This window comes from Lepus europaeus, chromosome 19, assembly GCF_033115175.1.
Source record: "Lepus europaeus isolate LE1 chromosome 19, mLepTim1.pri, whole genome shotgun sequence".
Classification (NCBI taxonomy): Eukaryota; Metazoa; Chordata; class Mammalia; order Lagomorpha; family Leporidae; genus Lepus; species Lepus europaeus.
Genome location: NC_084845.1, coordinates 71,290,499 through 71,313,533, shown reverse-complemented (window position 1 = coordinate 71,313,533; position 23,035 = coordinate 71,290,499). Strand labels below are relative to the sequence as shown.

The 23,035-nt window shown below is 65.5% G+C and overlaps 1 protein-coding gene across 10 annotated transcripts in view; it reads right to left on the bottom strand.

The window, feature by feature from the left end:
* Nucleotides 1-12,359: 12,359 nt before the first annotated feature.
* Nucleotides 12,360-23,035, bottom strand: part of BANP (BTG3 associated nuclear protein) — a 111,992-nt gene continuing 101,316 nt past the window's right edge. For 4 of the 10 annotated variants that reach the window (XM_062176911.1, XM_062176912.1, XM_062176915.1 and 1 more), the window contains 4 exons: nucleotides 22,142-22,225; nucleotides 21,916-21,981; nucleotides 18,899-19,042; nucleotides 12,360-12,863 (listed from right to left, as the gene is read on the bottom strand). In XM_062176911.1, the coding sequence (XP_062032895.1) occupies nucleotides 12,804-12,863; nucleotides 18,899-19,042; nucleotides 21,916-21,981; nucleotides 22,142-22,225 (354 nt within the window). In that variant the 3' untranslated portion in view covers nucleotides 12,360-12,803. The remainder of the gene's footprint in view (nucleotides 12,864-18,898; nucleotides 19,043-21,915; nucleotides 21,982-22,141; nucleotides 22,226-23,035) is intronic. The other 6 variants (XM_062176913.1, XM_062176914.1, XM_062176920.1 and 3 more) reach the window with 2 other exon arrangements.

The window sequence follows — 23,035 nt, the reverse complement described above, 5'->3', positions numbered from 1 at the left end:
TCCCGCGTGGGCACCAGTTCCAGTCCCGGCGGCTCCACTTCAATCCGGCTCCCTGCTAACGCGTGGGAAGGCAGCGGAGGACGGCCCGAGTGTTTGGGCCCCTGCGCCCCGTGGGGAGGGGGGCTGGCCATCGCTCTCCCCTGGCCGGCTCCGTGACCTCCGCAGCTCACTCCCACCGCTGTGCATACCAAATACCATGGCGGTGCCCAGCTCTGGTGGCTGTGCACGGTTGTGGATATTTGGGGAGAGTGAACCGGCGGCTGCAAGGCCTCTCTCTCTCTCTCCCTGTAACTCTTTCAAATAAATACATCTTTTAAAAACATATCTGCTAAATTTTTAAATAAAAAGGTGTTCAGCTGGTGCGCTGTGAAGGCCGCTCGTGGGTGTAAGGGGCTTCTCGCCCCGAGTAAGGTTCCCAGCAACCTGCTCTTCCGTGGACTCAGGGCCTCCCCGGCCTCGCTCTCGCTCTCCACACACCTGATGGCTGACTACCTGTGCCACAGCGCGCCTGAGCGCCTCAGCCGACACGGGGCCTCAGGCCACACCACCTCACGGGAACAGCCCTGGGCAGTCCCCGTGTGGCTGTGCCCTGCCAGGCGGTGGCTGGTAGCTGGGCAGGAGTCACCCAGGCCCGGGACGCACCAATGGGAACACGGGCCACCGGGGCCTTCCAGCTTAGCAGCTGCCCTCAATGGCCGTGGCGCAAGGTGGCCGGCGGTGACAACCAGCCCCTGCTCCATCAGCCTAGGCGCTGTGCACGGAGCCGGGGCCCAGCCAGGGGGACGAGACCGCACCTGCTCACTGCCCTCACGGCTGTGCACGGAGCCGGGGCCCAGCCAGGGGGACGAGACCGCACCTGCTCACTGCCCTCACGGCTGTGCACGGAGCCGGGCAGGCAGCGCAGGGCAGAGGGCACCGCTGACTCGCCGAGATGGAGGCCACGAGGCCGCTCCGGACACGCGGCCACTCCTGGCCCCGAGCCGCCGCCGTGCAGGCAGCCTGCCCGCGTTCGGTGCTCTCAAAGTGACCGCAGTGTTCCCTTCCCTCCACGAGGCTTGGAAGAAGCTGCCTGCAGCTGCTGACAGCCTACCTGCGTGTTCATGGCTCAGTTTTTAAAAGAAGCCTTGAAGCGATCCTTCCCCGGTGAGCACCTCCCACCCCTCCCTGCCCCCCCTGCCCCTCTCACACCCCTCCCTGCCCCTCCCTGCCCCCCTGCACCTCTCACACCCCTCCCTGCCTCTCCCTGCCCCCCTGCACCTCTCACACCCCTCCCTGCCCCTCCCTGCCCCCCCCACACCCCTCCCTGCCTCTCCCTGCCCCCCTGCACCTCTCACACCCCTCCCTGCCCCGTGAGCACCTCCCACCCCTCCCTGCCTCTCCTTGCCCCCCCCACACCCCTCCCTGCCTCTCCCTGCCCCCACTGCCCCTCTCACACCCCTCCCTGCCTCTCCCTGCCCCCCCTGTACCTCTCACACCCCTCCCTGCCCCTCCCTGCCCCCCTGCACCTCTCACACCCCTCCCTGCCCCTCCCTGCCCTGTGAGCACCTCCCACCCCTCCCTGCCTCTCCTTGCCCCCCTCACACCCCTCCCTGCCTCTCCCTGCCCCCCCTGCCCCTCTCACACCCCTCCCTGCCCCTCCCTGCCCCGTGAGCACCTCTCACCCCCGACCTAGGATCGTTGCAGCAGCATTGTGGGTAGAGCCCTTTAAAGAGGCTGGGGAGAGCAGGTCCCAGAGGAGCCGAGACTCTTGGTGCAGGAACCCAGGGAGCTGCAGGTGCTGGCTGAAGCTCGCCCACCCTGGGGCGGTGCCCTCCGGGCACTCAGGCCAGTGACACAGGGATGTGTAAGGCGGGCAGGGGTGGCAGTGTCCCCTCCCTCCCCGGCCCGCACACACCAGCCCAGCCTTTGCTAATCGGCTCCCCAGGGCCCCGTGTGGCTCTTGTCCGGCCTCAGCAGAGACACCCAGAGCACCGCACACAGAACAGGCGGGTCCACTCCTGAGAGGGCCCTGCCCTGTCCTCCCCTCTGACGTGACGCCGATGGCAGGGTGCACACTTCCCGCCACGCGGCACACGCCAGGGCCAGGTGGGCTGGGGAGGCGCCCTTACCCAGCGCCCACGGGCAAGGCGTTGTGGGCGGAGGGGGCGGGGGCGCCCTCGGCGTAAAGAGGCAGCCTCACTTCTTAGAGACGGACAGACGTCCCAGGAGACAGTCCCCGTCCTCTGCCCATCGTCCATCTGCAGGCGGCACCAGACCTGGCCTGTGGGACTCGGGCTGGGCTGGGCTCCCGGCTCCTGCCATGTGGCTACCGTCATGGGTTGCCACCTGCTCGGGGACAGAGACCAACAGAAAGCCCTCCCTGGACTCCTGGGGAAAGGGTCTGGCACGGGGGTCTGCAGGGGTCCAGCCCCCACCCTGCCCAGCTGCTGGGAAGCGGGGTGGGGGGGTGGGGGGGCCTGGGCAGGGCCTGAGTCTGGGCCGGCACTGTGGCACAGCAGGCTAAGCCTTTGCCTGTGATGCCAGCATCCCATACGAGCACCGGTTCCAGTCCCGGCTGCTCTGTTAGGTAGGAAGTCAGTTATGAGCTTCTGTGTGTGCGACATAAAGGCCTAAAGAGAAGACATCTATGTCCAGCATAGGCTGCATCTCAAGGTCATCCCGATGGTGTTTCGGGGCAGCCTGGCCCTCACCTCCTGCCCTGCCCTGACCCCTTCTACCTGATAACCTGCCAGGTGGGGGTCCCCTCCCCTTCCACAATCTCCCAGGTGCAGCCCAGTATCTGCATCTCAAACACCCTGCTCTGATAATATTTGCATCCATAAAGACCTTTGTGTCAGACCTTCCAGAGAAAACTCAGAAGTTTGTCTATTTACATCCAAAAAGCCCTTTGTTCCAAAAGGGGCCGAGGTGGGGAAGCAAGACCCATCTCCTTAAACACCGCCCCCTTCCGCGCTCAGCCCTCTGCCTCTGCTGAGTCGCCCGCCTGGTCGGGCCAGGTGTACTCTCTCCACTCAACCACGTAACCTCGCTGCCCCCCCACCCCGCCCCCGTGTCCGAGCGACTGGGCACTCTGTCTGTCTCAGGCTCTGTCTGGAGAGGTGCCCATCTGTCCTTACGGACGTCCCTTCCCTAATAAACCTTGCTATTTTACCTCCCACTACTCTGTCTCACACCTGAATTCTTTCTTGCCATTCTCCGGTAACAGCTCCGCTTCCGATCCAGCTCCCTGCTGTGGCCTGGGAAAGCAGTGGAGGACAGCCAAGGTCCTGGGGCCCCTGCACCCACGGGGGAGACTGAGAGCAAACTCCGGGCTCCTGGCTTCAGCCTGGCCCAGCTCCAGCTGTTGCAGCCATGTGGGGAGTGAACCAGGGGATGGAAGATCTGTGTCTCTCTCTGTAACTCTACCTCTCAAATAAATAAGTACATCTTTAAAAATAAAAAAAGGGACTATCTGACACAGGAATGAGCCAGGAAGCAGCTGTGTGGATGACCCCGCCCCCGAGAAACAGCCAGGGCTTCTCTGAGAGCAGCGGGCGCCTCCGTGGGGCTCCCTGGGGCAGAGAGGCAGGGCGGGGCCATGGGGTGGCCTCGGAGGTCAGGGGCATGAGTGGTGCTGGACCCTGGCCGAGGCTGGGGCCCATCCACACGGTCTCCCTCTGCGGGGCCGCACAGCCAAGGAAACGGTGCCTGGCCCAGAGCCTGTGCGGCTCCTCCAGGACTCAGAGGCACAGCTTCCAGGGGCCCCTGGGGCCTGGCTGGCGCCCAGCTGGGTCTGGGGACAGGGCCGCTGTCCACACACAGGCCAGTACGGGTGCCTTCTGAGCAGTGATGGCTCCCTCCTGACCGCACGCGGGACCGGCCCCTTCTCACCCACAGCAGACATCATTAGTCCATCCCTGAACCCCAGAGGGGCTTCAGGACCCCTCTGACTTAGCACGAAGTTGAGGCTCCTCTGTTAGCCCTGCCTGGGGTCACTGCACCTGCTGTCGGGTGCAGACCAGAGCACTGCAGGTGCTGTGTGCCACCGAGACGGCTGAGGCTGCCCCGAACTCCCGAGTGACGTCCCCTCCAGAGGCCTGGACAGCGACAGCCAAGAGCGGCGGCCCCAGGCATGCCATCTGCCTGGGACAAAGGCGGGCAGAGCGGGCACCTTGTTAGGACAGGAGGCACATGGCAGGGGCGGGCTGGGGCCATCACACCGGCCGGCGATGCCTTCATGGTCATTGTTCTGGGCGGCCGCAGGCTCTGAGGCTGAACCCTGATCACAGGTCACAGGGGCGGCAGGGCAGGGGCTGGGGGCTGGGCACACAGCCTGGTGGGCACAGGGTGTTTGTGGTGATGAAAATGTCCTCAAGTTGAGTGCCGGCCGCAGGGCCCAGGAAGCCGCCCTGAGCTACGTCCCCGCAGAGCCAGGCCCCTGTTTAAAAATGGCTGCTCACGGACGGGGCCTGGGCCACAGGCGGACCCGGTGGCTTCCTGGCCAGGTGGCCCTGGGCAATGTCTCAGCATCTCTGAGATTCAGAGAGGGCGTCTGGCTGCGGGCTGCAGGGGCTCTGCTGGGGGGGGGGGGGGCAGCCCCAAGTGCCCAGTGCAGCTCACACAGCTACACCGGGGCCCTGGAGCTCAGGGCTAACCGGCACTCAGAGCTGGCCTCTGAGCGCCCTACACAGAGCGCCAGTGGCTTCTGAGAGCTGTGTCCCCCACGCTCCCCCCCAGGACAGAAGCAGCTGTGCCGGGGCCCCCACGGGTGAGACCAGCATGGAGGCACCAGACACACAGCCAGCACCTCCCAGGTCAGATGTGGGGACTCTTGGGGGGGGGGCAGGGAGCGCCCCAGCTGGGAGCCCCGGGAGGAGCCCCGTGGATGGAGACTGCAAGCTGGGTCAGCGCTGTGGCCAGGTGACACCGCAGCCCCCACGAGCCAAGAACCCACGTCAGAGCCCGTGGTGCCCAGGGCGTCCCTCGGCTCTCAGCACCTCCTCCCGCCTGCACCTGACTGGGGGCTCGCAGCTGGAGACCCCAGGGCTGTGCAGACACAGGACGGGTGCAGGGAGCCCGAGGAGGGTCTTGGGCCCCTTCCGGCCGGGGCTGCAGCCACTGCAGGACACACCCCTGGAACCACGGCGGCTACAACCCCGGGGCCACACCAGCGGGGACGCCAGGATGAGTGCGCTGGGGCTCCGGCTGCCCGCAGCGAGTGCCCCCCGTGCCCAGGGGCAGTCCTCGTCCTTCAGAGCTGACCAGGCCCGGGTCCGGGGGGGCCGCTCGTCAGGGCCCCAGGTTTCAGCTGTGGACACAGTACTGGGTCGAGGAGTCCGGCCACCAGGAAGCCATCCAGGCCCTGTCTGGTTCCTGGCTGGACACTGGGAGGGGTTGGGAATCACCCACACACGGGTCGCTCCCAACACAGCTCTCTGGGACACAGGTGGCCCAGGGCAGCCTCGTGCTGCCGGCTCCGCACCTGGGGTGGAGGCGCTGGTGGGCGGGTCCCAGCTGTCTTAGCTGTCCCAGGAGGTCTGCGCTCAGCACGGCGACTGTCCCTTTCCCTCACGGCCTCACTTCCTAATGAGAAACAGAGTCTCGTTGCTCTGAAAGCTCGGCAGACAGAAGCAGGCCGACGCCCCGACTCCCCCCGCCCGCGGCAGCCCCTGGGCTGGGTCAGAAACCCCAGCAATGACGTCATGTCACAAGAGCTGGCGGCCCAACTGACCAAGGTGCCGGAGGCAGAAGCCGGGAACTGTGCCCAGGCAGGCAGGGAAAGTGCCGGGTCGGACGGAGAACAGAACCAGGGCAGAGCCACGAGCCACGCGCCCCCGGCCTTGGTGAGAAGACGCCCGGGACTGTTCACACGACTCGGTGGCACAGCTGGGTGCATTAACAACAACAGCGACAGTAACAAACGCAGGCTGCCCCATAGCACCCAGGCTGGCAGCCGGAGCTGGGCGCAGCGCACTCACCCTGGGAGGGGTGCTGGTGTCCGCGCGCGGCCCGGCTAGGAGCTTGAGGTGGGAGCCGCAGTGACCCCCGCTCCCCAGCCAGGCCAGCCAGGTGCCCGCTGCGGCCCTGCTGCCTCCGCTCCAGGCAGGCGGCTCTCAGCTGGGAAGTTCCGGGCAGCCTGGACTCCCTCTCCCCCTCCACACTCGCTTAACCCTGCTGTGCCTGGACAGTCAGGGACTGTGGCCTGCCCAGGAAGTCAAGGCCCCTCCCCAGCCAGCCGGCCTGGGAGGTGGGAGGCGTGGCCTCCCGAGGGGGCGTGTGCCACACCTGTCACTCGGCTTCCTGGGCCTGCCAGGTGCAGCGGCCACCAGCTGGCTGGCACCTTGGGAGCATCCTCCCCGAGGTTCCCCTCTGCAGGGGCTTCCCTCTGAGGACCTGATTCCCTGGACCCCAACCCCCGGCTCCAGCAGGTGCTAGGGCATCTCCAGCCCCCACCCCGTGCGGGGGACAGGCAGCCGGACCAGCCCTCAGAGCCTCCACTTCCTGTCACTGCCCCGAGTGGCTAGCGGGGCTCAGGGCCTGGGCCCGGCTCTCCTCTGGGGCCCCGGCTCTCACACGAGGGCTCACTCACAGCCGACCTGGGCCCATCAGCAGCTCCCGGCAGGGATGGGTGACCATGGGCACAGGGAGAGACGACGGCGGGCAACCTTGAGGCCCAGTGCCGTCCCCGGGTGCTGTCCAGGGACACAACAGCGTCTCTCGGGACTCCCACTTCCCAGCGCTTGAGGCTTGCCGCAAGGCGCAGAACTCTGTAGGCAGAGCGCAGCACTGGAGGAAGGCGGCCAGCGCCGACTCTCAGTTCCCTGCACGCTGCTGCCTTTGGGCACGGCCGAGACCCTGGCTCCCTGCAGCTGTGCGGCAGCTCCCCCCGCCCCGCCCTCCGATGCTGCCCGGTGCGGACGGCAAGGCTGGGCACGGGGGCTTCACCACTGCCACACCCAAGAAGTCGCGGTCCTCGCAGAAACCGGCTCTGCTACAGATGGCGAGGCCGCGCTGGCCTGGGCGACCCGGATGCCCGAGCAGGGCTGGGTGGGTCCTGTGCGGTGTGGGGGAGGCCGACACGCGGAGGCCGTTGTCTCCAGGGCACCACCCAGGGTGGGGGACACAGTGAGGGCAGGAACAGCCAACAGCCGGGCCGTGGGCACACGTATGATCTAAGTATGTATCACACGCGCCTAGACACACGTGCCATCTATGTACCACACACTCACAGGCACATGCATGACCTAAGCTGTCCCCTCAGCGCCCCTGTGGCTATCTCCCATGTCCCCATGGCTGTCCTCCCGTGACCAGTAACTGTCCCCCAGTGTCCCTGGGCCGTCCCTCTGCGGTGTCCCCTGGCTGTTCTCCCTCGCCCATGCTCCAGGCAGGAGGGAACGGCGTGCCGGGTCCTGCCCCCTCCCCTGATGCAGGTTCCAATTTCTTAGCAGGTCCAGAAGCTGCAGCTGAGAGCGAGCCCAGGCTGGGCACACGTGCCTACAGCGTCTCTGTTGCTTTCTCTTATTTTTTTAAATGGCTTGTTTTCAGATTTATTTATTTATTTGAAAGGCAAGAGTTACAGAAAGTGAGAGAGAAAGAGATCATCCATCTGCTGGTTCACTCCCCGGATGGCCACAATGGCCGTGGCTGGGCTCAGGCAGGAGCCAGGGCCAGGAGCTTCCTCCGAGTCTCCCACGCGGGTGCAGGGGCCCAAGGACGTGGGCCATCTTCTGCTGCTTTCCCAGGCCACAGCAGAGCTGGATCATAAGAGGAGCAGCTGGGACTGGAACCAGAGTTCCGACACTGGTTGCCAGCATGCAGGGGGCTTAACCGCTGTGCCTCGGCACCGGCCCCTGGTTTTGGAGCTTTGTTGGCTCTGAGGCCTCTCAAAGGACACAGGTAAGGCCGTGGATCTTCATCAAAAGGGCAACTCAGAGAAGCTGTCAGCAGTTTCCGTCCGAGAGGCTGCAAAGGCCTCTTTGGTGTCCACTCTGTTCCCTGGAGCTGCCACGGCTACAGCTAACCACAGCTACAGCCTCCAGCCACAGCTACAGCCTCCAGCCACAGCTACAGCCACCAGCCACGGCTACAGCCACCAGCCACGGCTACAGCCAACCACAGCTACAGCCACCAACCATGGCTACAGCCTCCAGCCACAGCTACAGCCACCAGCCATGGCTACAGCCACCAACCATGGCTACAGCCTCCAGCCACAGCTACAGCCACCAGCCACGGCTACAGCCACCAGCCATGGCTACAGCCAACCACAGCTACAGCCACCAACCATGGCTACAGCCTCCAGCCACAGCTACAGCCACCAGCCACGGCTACAGCCACCAGCCACGGCTACAGCCAACCACAGCTACAGCCACCAACCATGCTACAGCCTCCAGCCACAGCTACAGCCACCAGCCACGGCTACAGCCACCAGCCACGGCTACAGCCACCAGCCACGGCTACAGCCAACCACAGCTACAGCCACCAACCATGGCTACAGCCTCCAGCCACAGCTACAGCCACCAACCATGGCTACAGCCTCCAGCCACAGCTACAGCCACCAACCATGGCTACAGCCTCCAGCCACAGCTACAGCCACCAGCCATGGCTACAGCCTCCAGCCACAGCTACAGCCACCAACCATGGCTACAGCCTCCAGCCACAGCTACAGCCACCAACCATGGCTACAGCCACCAGCCACGGCTACAGCCTCCAGCCACGGCTACAGCCACCAGCCACGGCTACAGCCACCAACCACAGCTACAGCCACCAGCCACGGCTACAGCCTCCAGCCACGGCTACAGCCACCAGCCACGGCTACAGCCACCAGCCACTGCTACAGCCACCAGCCACGGCTACAGCCACCAGCCACGGGCTTCACACAACACAAATGCTTCCTTCCACAGCGCTGGGCCCTGCAATCCTGAACCAAGGCACAGGCAGAATGGCATCCCCACCCCGGGGCTCCAGGGCAGGAACCGTCCTGCCTCCTCCAGCTCCCGGTGGCTCCAGGAGTCCCTTCTCCGTGGCCGCCTCCCTCCAGGCCTGGCTCTGTCTTCACGGAGCCTCCCCTCTGTGGTGTCTACGCGTCTCTCCAAAGAGCGCCAGCCACTGGGTCCAAGGCGACCTCATCCTGACTGACACCTGTACAGGTCCGGGGACTGGATCCTGAGCCTCTGAGGTACACAGCTCAACCCACACACAATCACACGCATCCTTCCCAAGAGCCTGGGGCGCCGGTGTCATCACCCCCAACTTACAGAGGGGCTCAGAGATGTTAACTCCCGGCCGATGGAGGCACCCCTGGGTCTCGAGCCCAGCCAGGCGTTCTTAGAGTAAAGTCATTTCCCACGGCACCTGCAGGGGAGACAGTGCAGCCTGGGGCTCCCCAGGCTCCCCAGGTACAGTCGTGGCCAGGCCCGGTGCCAGGAGGGACTGGCTCAGGTGCATACCCAAGCCTCTCCCTGGAACAGAGGAACTGGCACGTGCAGGAGCATGGGCAAGCCAGGGCACACGCCAGTACCCAGGGCAGGGACAACACAGGGCAGGCTGCAGCACCCAGTCCTTGGGACCCACGTCCCGCTATGCGAGCCGCCGAGGTGCGCGGCCCGTCTGGAAGTCTGCGGAAAAGCGGGATTCAAGGGCGAGTCCTTGTTTTTGCGCAAAACTTAGAAATCTGCACGTGAGGTCTTCGCAGGGTTCACGGAAAACCCGCGTTATGAAAACTGCACAGATCGGAGACATTTTGCACCGTAACAAACCGATCACCACCTTCATTTCCCATGAACCTGTGTGGCAGAGGCTGGGGACCTCTCAGTCAGGTGCTGTAGAGGGAAGAGGGGTTCCCCGTGGCCCCGGCTGGAGGCTCCCAGAACCAGGACACCCCACCCCGCCCCTCAGCTTCCCAGGCCCCGGCTACGATACTCCCTGCCTGCTCTCGGCAGCACTTCGCTGCACCCTCTGCTCCCCAAGCTCTGCCACACGACGCAGGTGGCACCGTGTGCTGGGGCCCTGCCCCGAGGGGACCGGACCCCTCTGCTCCCGCCCGGGGCGCTCCAGAGAAACCACTTCCCGGGATCCGAAACCTCCTGCACTCGCCCGCTCTTTTTCTAAACAAGGAGTCCTGTTTTACACACAAGGCCTGGGCTGAACTTCATACACCCGCACCAGGAGGCCCCCCACGCCAGCTCGAGGTCCGCGGTGCGGTCCCAGCACGTCCAAGGCTCCCCAAGAGTCTCCACGCGAGGCCCGCTGAGGCCGGAGCCCGTTTTACGGCTGAGGTCTCTGACCTGGGCAGCCCCCACCCACCGCCCTCTCCTCTGTCCACTCTGGCACTGAGCCCAGGCTCCTGCCTCCACCCAACGCACACCCGGGGGCTCCAGACTTCAGCCACTGCCTCCCGGTGCGGGTAGAATCGCTCTGCGTTGAGACTGGCTGGATTCTCCCGGGGCCCCGGGCTGCAGAGACTCGAGAGCCCAGGAAGCGCCCTGGGGCTCAGGGGCTGCAGCCGGCCTGTCCATAGCACCAGATGAGCCTCCGGCAAACAGGGCGAGGACCAGAAGAAGCCTGGCTGGGGCACCCAGAGGTCAGGATCTTCTGGAAGCTGATTCTACCCAGGACGGTGGACAGCAGCTGAACTCTGCTGGAAGAGACCGCAAGCCCCACCACACTTCCCACCAAACCCAACGGCTCGCGTCCTGTTGGTGGGGAAGGGAGGTGGCGTCTGGGGAGACCCTAGGCCTGTCTAGGGCAGTTTCCAGTCGCTGCCCTCAACCCTGACGTTCTCGGCTCTGGACGGGACGAAATGGCATGGAGGCGTCGACACTGGGGGCTGGGAACCAGCAGCCCGACCCCGTCAGCACAGTCACAGGGCGGGGGCTCTGAGCGCCTGTGGGGCATCTGCCCAAGGCCCGGCCAGAGCCGGAGCTGGAACCTTCCCCGCTGCTCGGGAAAACGGCTCTCCACCTGGCACCGCAGGGCAGCGTCTCTGAATCGGCTCTGGCCCCGGTGCGCAGCAGGCGAAGTGGCCGCCTATGAGGCTAACACCCCGTATTCCAGTCTCAGCTGCTCCACTTCCGATCCAGCACCCTGGTAAGGGCCTGGGAAAGCAGTGGAAGACGGCCCAGGTGCTCGGGCTCCTGCGCCCACGTGGGAGACCCGGGGGAAGCTCCTGCCTTCAGCCTGGCTCGGCCCTGGCCACTGCAGCCACCTGGGGCATGAACCAGCGCATGGAAGATCTTTTATAAATCAATCTTTTTTTTTTTTTTTTTTTGACAGGCAGAGTTAGTGAGAGAGAGAGAGAGAGAAAGATCTTCCTTTTTCCATTGGTTCACCCCTCAAATGGCCACTACGGCCGGCGTGCTGCGCCAATCTGAAGCCAGGAGCCAGGTGCTTCTCCTGATCTCCCATGCGGGTGCAGGGCCCAAGCACTTGGGCCATCCTCCACTGCCTTCCCGGGCCACGGCAGAGAGCTGGACTGGAAGAGCAGCAACTGGGACAGAATCCAGTGCCCCGACCAGGACTAGAATCCGGTGTGCCAGTGTCACAGGTGGAGGATTAGCCTAGTGAGCTGCAGCACCGGCCTCAAATAAATAAATATTTAAAATAATAATAAAATAATAAGTCCCAGGGGTATGCACACCACCAGAGCCCATGCCCTGGGGACGACGCCATGCGCACGGCACAAGCTCAGGCTGTGGCCTGGACTTCCGTGGGGCTCCTCCCCCTTGTGGCCACTCCAAGCTCGAACACACTCCCCAGAGCTCTGGGCTGCACCCACAGGCCCCGCCCCCGGTGCGCCTGAGGCCGGGCTGTGGAGAATGAGGCTGGGGAGGCACGGAGGTGGCCACGGCCCGTGGAGGCTGGGCGCTGCGTGCCGAGCGCACCCAAGAGGAGCTGCAGCCTCAGAGCCTCCTGGCAGCGCTGGTGCATGGGGCACCCAGAGGGTGTGCCTGTGTGTGCACGTGTGTGTGCACATGTGTGGGGACACACAGAGGGGGAGAGAGAAAAAGGGGGAGAGGGGGGAGGGAGGGAGAAAGGGGGGTGGGAGAAAGGGGGGAGAGGGAGAAAGGGGGGAGAGGGAGAAAGGGGGTGGGGGAGAGAGGGAGAAAGGGGGAGAGAGAGGGAGGGGGAGAGAGGGGGCCCGTGCCTCCTCCCGCTGGGGGGCTCTCCCGCCAGCAGCCAGCTTTGACCAAGCGAGACTCCCACAGCGACTTCCCCAGCCGGCCCTGGGGCGCTGGTGCCCACCAGCGGAGCACACAGGGACTGGGGCCGCAGGGCAGGGAGCCCCCAAGCTGCCAGTGGCTGAGCAGCCCTGGAGGCCGCCTGCCCGCCCAGCCCAGCAACGGAAGCGTCCCAGAAGAGACGGCACGAGAGCGTCTGTGGTCATAAATACATTTATTTCATGAGAAACGCATCCTTGCAGTGCTGGGAGCGAGGCCCCAGAGCAGTCGGTGAGCGGCGTCCCGTCCATCACCCGCGCCTTGCCGACACCTACTTCCCGCACACTGAACAGAGCACGCGGCGGAAGCCTGCTGCTCCACCCGTCTTTTTTTTTCAGTTTTCTTTTTTGTTATAAACACCATAGCAAATTAAAAAAAGCCGTTGAAACAGAAAAATATCCTAGTTCTCGGGATCTGAGAGCACGCGAGGCCTCCTCCGGACACAGCACGAGGGGCCCTCGCAGGGGACGGCGGGGTCGTCCGTGGTTGTCAGGGCGCCTGCCCCGGAGGGGGCGACTTCCGCACACACGCAGCGGGACTGAGGCAGGCGCCGCCGCGAAGCCGAGGACAGGGAGGGGACCGGGCCACGGGCCACGGGCGCAGCCCGCCTCACTGGATCTGGATGGCTCCGTGTTCAAGCTGCATTTCGGGCTGCAGGGTCTCAGCCGTCTGCAAGAGGGAGAAAGGTGTTTCTCAAGAAATACGCACGGGTACACCAGGCCGCGTCCACGCGGCCGCCTCACACAGCACGTGCTGCAACCCACGGGGCACACCCAGGCCGCGTCCACGTGGCCGCCTCACACAGAGCACGTGCTGACAACCCACGGGGCACACCAGGCCGCGTCCACGTGGCCGCCTCACACAGAGCACGCGCTGACAACCCACGGGGCACACCAGGCCGCGTCCACGTGGCCGCCTCACACAGAGCACGCGCTGCAACCCACGGGGCACACCAGGCCGCGTCCACGCGGCCGCCTCACACAGAGCACGCGCTGCAACCCACGGGGCACACCCAGGCCGCGTCCACGTGGCCGCCTCACACAGAGCACGTGCTGACAACCACGGGGCACAGCCAGGCCGCGTCCACGCGGCCGCCTCACACAGAGCACGCGCTGACACCCACGGGGCACACCCAGGCCGCGTCCACGCGGCCGCCTCACACAGCACGTGCTGACAACCCACGGGGCACACCCAGGCCGCGTCCACGCGGCCGCCTCACACAGAGCACGCGCTGACACCCACGGGGCACACCCAGGCCGCGTCCACGCGGCCGCCTCACACAGCACGTGCTGACAACCCACGGGGCACACCCAGGCCGCGTCCACGCGGCCGCCTCACACAGCACGTGCTGACAACCCACGGGGCACACCAGGCCGCGTCCACGCGGCCGCCTCACACAGAGCACGCGCTGACAACCCACGGGGCACACCCAGGCCGCGTCCACGCGGCCGCCTCACACAGAGCACGCGCTGCAACCCACGGGGCACACCAGGCCGCGTCCACGCGGCCGCCTCACACAGAGCACGCGCTGCAACCCACGGGGCACACCAGGCCGCGTCCACGTGGCCGCCTCACACAGAGCACGCGCTGCAACCCACGGGGCACACCAGGCCGCGTCCACGTGGCCGCCTCACACAGAGCACGCGCTGCAACCCACGGGGCACACCAGGCCGCGTCCACGCGGCTGCCTCACACAGAGCACGTGCTGCAACCCATGGGGCACACCAGGCCGCGTCCACGCGGCCGCCTCACACAGAGCACGTGCTGCAACTCACGGGGCACACCCAGGCCACGTCCACGCGGCCGCCTCACACAGAGCAAATGCTGACAATCCACGGGGCACACCCAGGCCGCGTCCACGGGGCTGCCTCACACAGAGCACGTGCTGACAACCCACGGGGCACACCCAGGCCGCGTCCACGGGGCCGCCTCACACAGAGCACGTGCTGCAACCCACGGGGCACACCCAGGCCGCGTCCACATGGCCACCTCACACAGAGCACGTGCTGCAACCCACGGGGCACACCCAGGCCGCGTCCACGTGGCCGCCTCACACAGAGCACGTGCTGCAACCCACGGGGCACACCCAGGCCGCGTCCACGCGGCCGCCTCACACAGAGCACGCGCTGACACACACGGGGCACACCCAGGCCGCGTCCACGCGGCCGCCTCACACAGAGCACGTGCTGACAACCCACGGGGCACACCCAGGCCGCGTCCACGCGGCCGCCTCACACAGAGCACGCGCTGACACCCACGGGGCACACCCAGGCCGCGTCCACGCGGCCGCCTCACACAGCACGTGCTGACAACCCACGGGGCACACCCAGGCCGCGTCCACGCGGCCGCCTCACACAGCACGTGCTGACAACCCACGGGGCACACCAGGCCGCGTCCACGCGGCCGCCTCACACAGAGCACGCGCTGACAACCCACGGGGCACACCCAGGCCGCGTCCACGCGGCCGCCTCACACAGAGCACGCGCTGCAACCCACGGGGCACACCAGGCCGCGTCCACGCGGCCGCCTCACACAGAGCACGCGCTGCAACCCACGGGGCACACCAGGCCGCGTCCACGTGGCCGCCTCACACAGAGCACGCGCTGCAACCCACGGGGCACACCAGGCCGCGTCCACGCGGCTGCCTCACACAGAGCACGTGCTGCAACCCACGGGGCACACCAGGCCGCGTCCATGGGGCTGCCTCACACAGAGCACGTGCTGACAACCCACGGGGCACACCCAGGCCGCGTCCACGGGGCCGCCTCACACAGAGCACGTGCTGCAACCCACGGGGCACACCCAGGCCGCGTCCACGGGGCCGCCTCACACAGAGCACGTGCTGCAACCCACGGGGCACACCCAGGCCGCGTCCACGTGGCCGCCTCACACAGAGCACGTGCTGCAACCCACGGGGCACACCAGGCCGCGTCCACGTGGCCGCCTCACACAGAGCACGTGCTGACAACCCACGGGGCACACCCAGGCCGCGTCCACGCGGCCGCCTCACACACAGCACGTGCTGACAACCCACGGGGCACACCCAGGCCGCGTCCACGCGGCCGCCTCACACAGAGCACGTGCTGCAACCCACGGGGCACACCCAGGCCGCGTCCACTCGGCCGCCTCACACAGAGCACGTGCTGCAACCCACGGGGCACACCCAGGCCGCGTCCACGTGGCCGCCTCACACAGAGCACGTGCTGCAACCCACGGGGCACACCCAGGCCGCGTCCACGCGGCCGCCAAACACAGCACGTGCTGACAACCCACGGGGCACACCCAGGCCGCGTCCACGCGGCCGCCTCACAGAGAGCACGTGCTGACACCCACGGGGCACACCCAGGCCGCGTCCACGCGGCCGCCTCACACAGAGCACGCGCTGACACCCACGGGGCACTTGCAGGCCGCTCAGCTGTGAAACAGCCGGCCGCGTCCACACAGCATGCACCCCAGGTTGCTCTGACACGCCCACGCGTGAACTTGGGACAGCCTGGCTGCCCCCGCCCAGGATGCACTGGGGAAGCAGCCGCAGGAGGGTTCCAGGTACTGCTCCATGTCCCTAAAGGGCACTGTGGGGGCCACTGAGCTCCCTCGGAGACCCTAACGTCACTGTCAATGCACACAGGCCAAGCAACAGTCACAGATCCCCACCAGCCAGCACCGGCCCCGAATGGAGGACGGGACCCTGAGACAGCAGACGGCGAGGGCGTGGCGCACAGAGCCCGCCAGAGCCCACCAGGGGGCAGAGGGCAGAGGGCAGCGCGCAACCCTCGCTTCAGTCCAGGGCTGAAGACAGAGGCCCAGTGACAGCCAGGCAGGTGCCACGCACATGGCTGGGCTGGAGCAGGAGCAGGGAGAAGCCTGTGCCCCCCAAGGGAGAGACCCCCACAGCTTTGTGAAAGGCCAAATGGGTTCAGGAGGTGGAGGGGTTGGGAGCCGCGCAGGCCCCCAGTGCAGGCTGGCTACAGGTTGAGGACAAGGATGTAAAACGGAACTTCCGGCCCCTCCCCAGGAACCTGGAGGAGGCAGCAGAGGACCCAGCAGCTCAGGGCTCAGCAGAGGCTGAGCTGGGGCCGGCGAGGCCCACGGCCCCTGGATGCCGGCTGAGACGCCTGTGGGATTGCGAGCAGAGCGTGGAGCAGCTGCTGTAGCCCCAGACACCAGGCCGGAAGCACCGGCTGGCAGGGCCGCCTGCCTTCTTCCTAAGGGGCCCCATCTTCCCGGCGCCAGGAGCCTCGCAGCAGCCTCCCAGGGGCGTTCAGTGCTGACTTGGTGCTAACAATGAATGTGAGCAGGCCTGGAGACTCCCGGGGGCCTCACGCAGACCCCGGGCACCGCATCTGCAGACCCAAACTATCTCAGTCACTTCTCATGGCCTACACACCTGTGTGCAGCGACAGCACCCCCACCCCGGTCCTCTTCCCTCCCTGCTATGACACACGGCACACAGGAGACAAGCAGGCCCACAGGGAGCTACGGCTGCACAGAGCCACAGCTCTGGCCTGTTCTGACGTCTGTAAAATGACCCGAAACAGGTCCAGGAAGATGACCCACGCAGCTCCCAGCAAAGGCAGCACAGGACGGAGGGCTGGCCTGCAGGCGAGTGGGTGGCCAGCACGGGGCGTGGTGGGCCTCCCCAGCTCTTCGTGCACAGGCCAAGTTCCACTCCACATCAAGAGCTGTTCCGAGAGCCCCGCCCCCACCCACTTAACGCGTCCCTCTTCACAGCCCCCCCCCCCACACCCGTGTCTCTCCAGGGGGGGATCAGCTACCTCAGGAAAACCAAATGCCCCCAGGGCAGGACGGGCAGTGACCATGGTGCCCAGAGAGTGCTTGGGTGTATGCTGGGTGCAGGCGGCCTGGCCGGCACGAGGACATACTGTTCTCACGCTGGCCAGCCAGACAAGACAGGAGTGCCAGACCGAGCGCTGACACCACCACAGAGGGCTGTGGGCACCTCGGCCACCTACCCGGCTGTGCTGAGAACCCACAGCGCAACACCCGCCTCCCAGGTCAGGTCCGCGGCCAGTGGTCTTGCTGGGAAATCTGGCCTTCAGGGCTCAGTATGGAGGGTTGGCCACAGCGACCTACGGCAGACACCAGCGCCATGCCCATAGCAAGAAGGGACAGCAGACCCGGGGCCAGTGGTAACACACTGGAGGGCAGGCCAGAAGTGCACGGCTCCGCCCATGATCGGTGCAGACAGAGCCCCATGTGACCAACGTATCCTCTCTCAACCCCAGCAAAGGCAGTGACAGGAACTCCAGCTTGCGAGCAGGGCCTTCCACCTGCCTGGTTATGGGGCAGGGGTGCGTCCGTCACTGAGCGCACAGGGGCCCCGTCCTGCATCCAGGCGGCCCTGCCTGGTTATGGGGCAGGGGTGCGTCCGTCACTGAGCGCACAGGGGCCCCGTCCTGCATCCAGGCGGCCCTGCCTGGTTATGGGGCAGGGGTGCGTCCATCACTCCGCACACAGGGGCCCTGTCCTGCATCCAGGCGGCCCTGCCTGGTTATGGGGCAGGGGTGCGTTTGTCACTGAGCACACAGGAGCCCTGTCCTTCATCCAGGCGGCCCTGCCTGGTTATGGGGCAGGGGTGCGTCTGTCACTCCGCACACAGGGGCCCCGTCCTGCATCCAGGCGGCCCTGCCTGGTTATGGGGCAGGGGTGCGTCCATCACTCCGCACACAGGGGCCCTGTCCTGCATCCAGGCGGCCCTGCCTGGTTATGGGGCAGGGGTGCGTCCGTCACTCCACACACAGGGGCCCTGTCCTGCATCCAGGCGGCCCTGCCTGGTTATGGGGCAGGGGTGCGTCCGTCACTCCACACACAGGGGCCCTGTCCTGCATCCAGGCGGCCCTGCCTGGTTATGGGGCAGGGGTGCGTCCGTCACTGAGCGCACAGGGAGCCCTGTCCTGCATCCAGGCGGCCCCGCCTTCTCGGGACCAAGCCTGGTGTTCTCACAGAACCAGGGCGATACCTTCACCTACAACTCGCTGTCCTCCACACGGCCCGCCACCTGGGGCCAAGTGGCGGCCAGGCTGGCGGGAGAGGCCCCAGGACACACACTGGGGGATCCCAAAGAGGGGCTCCCCCCGCCCCTCACGACACGGCAGCAGCAGGGACCAGGGCACCCTGAGGAAGCCCCGCTGCGGCAGACGCTCTGGGGGCACGGGTGCTGAACCCCCAGACACCAGGGAAGCTCCTCAGCGGGCGCAGGCTGCCGTGTCGAGTACGTGGCCGCGTGGCCGCGTGGCCTCCAGGAAGGGAGACAAGGAGAGCCCTGCAGCTGGCCTCCAGGAGCAGGGGAGAAAGCCCACACCCACTCCGCTCCCGAGTGTAGACCCCACACCCACTCTGCTCCCGAGTGTAGACCCCACACCCACTCCGCTCCCGAGTGTAGACCCCACACCCACTCCGCTCCCGAGTGTAGACCCCACACCCACTCCGCTCCCGAGTGTAGACCCCACACCCACTCCGCTCCTGTGTATGACGAACACTCACACGAGGCGGAGAACCTCAGCAGTTCGCCTGACGTGGGGGTTGGAGCCAGGACCTAACTTCTCATCTAGTTTTCGGGGGTTCATAAAAGAAAGCAGTGCCCACACAGCCCTGTGCCCGGTCAGGTGCTCTCCATGGTAACTTCCCTCCCCCCAGAAAGGGCCAGTGTGCGACTGCAGAGGGGCGGGGCCCCGTGGACTCACCTGGGCTGTGGCCGTGTGGTCGCTCACAGGTGCCAGCTGCACATACTGGACCTGGATGTCACTGCCCTGCAGGGGTGACCCGTCCACTCCTGCTGCGGCGGGGTCCGAAGAGGCCACGGCTATCAGCTGGGCGCCCTGCAGCACCTGGGGAGAGAAAGCCAGACTCCATCAGCAGCCGCGTGGGCCGCGGCGCAGGCAGCCCCGGAGCCGAGGGACACTCCACAGTGACGTCCGCTGGGCAGAGCGCGGGGGTGAGCGCACTGCTTTCCGGAAGCCGAGACGCCACCCACCTCAGACACTGCACACCGCACCGAGCCGGCATTTCTGATTCCTTAAAAAGTAAAGAGCTGAGCTAACAAATAAACAGCAGCAAACTGCGCTGCCCAGGCGGTCAGGAGGACGAGCGCGTGTGCGAGGCCACGTGAGTGTAAGGGCCACTGCGTGTGCAAGGCCGCGCGCGGGAGGGCAGACGTCAGAGGAGCTCTGCACCCGGAAGTCACAAGAGCAAGCGCCGGCCGGGAGGGCTCCGGGACGGCAGACGACCAGGAGCAGCGCACGGTGCGGGCACCCCACTCCACCAGGGACCCTGTCCAAAGTACCTTGGGTGGGCTCCAGGCGACCCCATGAGCATCCCACAGCCGGGCCCACCGGAGTCAGATGGCTCAGGAGGCAGCCCTGGGGCAGGAGGGACCCTGCCTCTGATGGCCCGGAGAGTCCCCGCCTGTGCTGCCCCAAGCACAGGTCTTCACCGGGGTTGCAGCCCACCCCTCGAATTACATACAGAACCACACTGTGCACCCAGAGCTACGCTGAGACAGAGGCAAGGGCACAGCCAGGCAACCATGGGCGCAGCCGGGAGCCGCTGCGCCTCAGAACCTGGAGCGCTGGAAAACTCACTTTTTTTAATACCTATCAGAGTTTCTTTTTTTAGATTTTATTTTGAAAGGCAGAGAGAGAGAGAGAGAGAGAGAGAGAGAGAGAGAGAGAGAGAGAGAGAGGTCTTCCATCCGCTGGTTCACTTCCCACATAGCTGCATTGGCCAGAGCTGAGCCAATCCGAAGCCAGGAGCCAGGAGCTTCCTCCAGGTCTCCCACATGGGTGCAGAGGCCCAAGGACCTGGGCCATCTTCTACTGCTTTCCCAGGACACAGCAGAGAGCTGGATCAGAAGTGGAGCAGCTGGTATTCGAATTGGCGCCCCTATGGGATGCCAGCACTGCAGGCGGCCGGCTTACCCACTACGCCACAGCGCCGGCCTCGAAAACCCACTCTTCCAAAGAACAAAGCACAGCCCACGACGGCTCCCAGACCAAACCCACGGCCACGCTGGCATAGCTGTGAGCCAAGGTTGCTTTTTAAATGATTCCTAGCCATTGACTTCTTTTAGTTCTTTTCGAATGACTGAAAAAAATCAAGAGTATTTTGTGAACTGCAACCTTTGCAGTTTGAACACAGTCTTGTGACACGAATGGAAGTGGACGGCCTCGGTGGGCCCACGCCACACGTGAACCCAGAGCCCTGTTTCCAGCTTGAGGTCTTGCGAAGGGAGGCCCTAGCGGTCTGCGCCTATCAGCTGGGACACCTCGGTCCAGCCTGGCCCCAGGGAGCAGGCAGGGCATGGGCTGTGACCGTCCCCTCTGCACAAAGAACAGCCACGAGTCCTGCTGGCCACTCCCTGGCCACACCACCCTGGGCCAGGACAGACGCGGAACAGGGGGCACACGCGGCAGCTGTGCGCAGCACCCCTCCCTGCCCTCTGCTTGGCTGGACCCTGGGCGTGGCTCCACATGTGCCCAACGTCCAGTACAACGGACAAGGACAAAGTGCACACATCAACGTCACTGGGTTGCACGCATGTTCAAACTCTGCCAGAACGCCCGCCTGGCACCTGCACGCACACACGTGGGAGCCGCTGCTGCCTGTGCGCAGCTGACAGCCACCCGCCACTCGGCACAACCTCCTGCCCTGCACGAGAGCCCCGTCGCTCCCCCAGGAGCTCCACACTGGCCTGACACACACACGGTCTCCACACTGGCCTGACACACACACACGGTCTCCACGCTGGCCTGACACACACACACGGTCTCCACGCTGGCCTGACACACTCAGACACGCGTGAGCGGTTCAGGTCCAGTCTGGGCTCCCTTGGTGGGGTGCGGCTGAACGCGGGAAGACTCAGCCTGCCCTCACGAAGGCTTTCAGACCCCACGAGCGCACGTCAGCTCTGCCTCCGTTCTGGCCCAGGGGCCAGGGTTTCTCACTGCGCCCACAACGATGCTGTGGTATTCACACTGAGCGGCTCATTCCAGGTGCAGCCGAGCGCCAGGCAGCGAGCTCCGCGCACGGCGAGGCGGCAGCCCCGGCTCACTTTGCCCCGCGCCCCCCAGGCCCGGGAAGAGCAGCTTCTTCCCTTGGGGCTGGGGCACCGCCCCCTGCTGGGCACCATGCAGGGACGTCACTCCCTCTGCAGAGACAACTCGGAACCTCCTGGCCCTCGTTCGAGGAACCAGTGAGGGATGTTCTCAAATGTCTGCTTCCTACTAATAGAGCTACCGCACAGCTCTGACTCGGGAGTCCATCTCAGTGCCGTCAGGACCTCCTCCCTGGGAAGTGCTGCTCTGCCACAGGCCTGCTGAGCGTGCTGCTCTCCGCACGAGGGGCCTTGCCCACGAGGCTCAGCGGGCCTCCCTCACGTGGACGGGGGCCTTGCCCACGAGGCTCAGCGGGCCTCCCTCACCTGGACGGGGGCCTTGCCCACGAGGCTCAGCGGGCCTCCCTCACGTGGACGGGGGCCTTGCCCACGAGACTCAGCGGGCCTCCCTCACGTGGACGGGGGCCTTGCCCACGAGGCTCAGCGGGTCTCCCTCACGTGGACGGGGGCCTTGCCCACGAGGCTCAGCGGGCCTCCCTGCTGTGGACACAGGTGGGGGTGGGTGAGCGTCTGTGACGCGCTGTGACCTGGATTACCCAGGTGGGCCCAGTGCCACTCCAGAGGCGAGGCCGGAGCGTGAGGACTCACCTGGTGGTCGTTGGCTTTGAAGACAGAAGGGGTCAAGAGCCAAGGGATGCGGGTGGCCTCTACAAGCTGGAAAAGGCAAGGAAAGAGATTTTCCCCTGGAGCCTCCAGGAGGGGTGGCCCTCGGCCCTGCAACAGTGGCCCGGGCCCACGGGCTGCTCACCCGCTGGGCAGCCCCTGCCCCAGGCACCCTGCCGGAAGTACAAGGGAGGGACCTGGCTTTCCTTGCCTGGGGGCGAGGCTGGCAGCTGGGGGAGGGGCCACTCCTCTTTTCCACTATAAGCCATTTGCATTCTGTGAGTTCCTCAAAGATCTGGAAGAATCAGAGGAAAAAACGTGAAGTCTCTCGGGTCACTCACTCCTTCCCCTGGAGTTGTTCGGAGGACAACAGGACTCCGGGCCCTGGGACTGCAGGTGTCCTGCCCGAGCCAGAGAGCCCCTGCAAGTCGTCTAAGGAAGCCCCAAGCTAAGCGCTGTCACGGTGAAGCAGAACACAAAGGGCCTGGCGCGAGAGGACCCCCGGCCTCCCACCACCTTGCTGGGGTGCAGCAGGGGCCCGGGGGGGGGGGGCTCACGCCCCTCCCACCGCAGGCCCTGGGCCGGGACAACCACGGACTCGCCATGGCTCCGAAGTGGGGCTGGGCTACTGCAGACGTCTAAATGACCCTTTTTACCACCAAGATTCTCAGAACTCCAGGTTCCCGCAGAGCCCAGGGACAGCCACAGCACAGGTTCTCTGAACCCAAATGCCACTTTAGCTCAAAGCCAGCCACTGGGGCCAGTGCTGTGGCACAGTGGGTTAGGCAACGCCAGCATCGCACATGGGCACCGGTTGGAGTCCCGGCTGTTCCTCTTCCAATCCAGCTCCCTGCTAACGGGCCTGAGAAAGCAGTGGAGCACGGCCCGAGCTCTCGGGCCCCTGCACCCACGTGGGAGACCAGGATGAAGCTCCAGACTCTAGCTTCAGCCTGGCCCAGACCATGTTGGTACAGTCATTTGGGGAGTGAACCAGCAGGTGGAAGATCTCTATAGATACCTCTTTCAAAGAAACAAATAAATCTTAAAAAAAAAAAAAAAAAAAAGCTGTTGGCAGATAACCCAATGACAAAAGCACTGGCTCCGG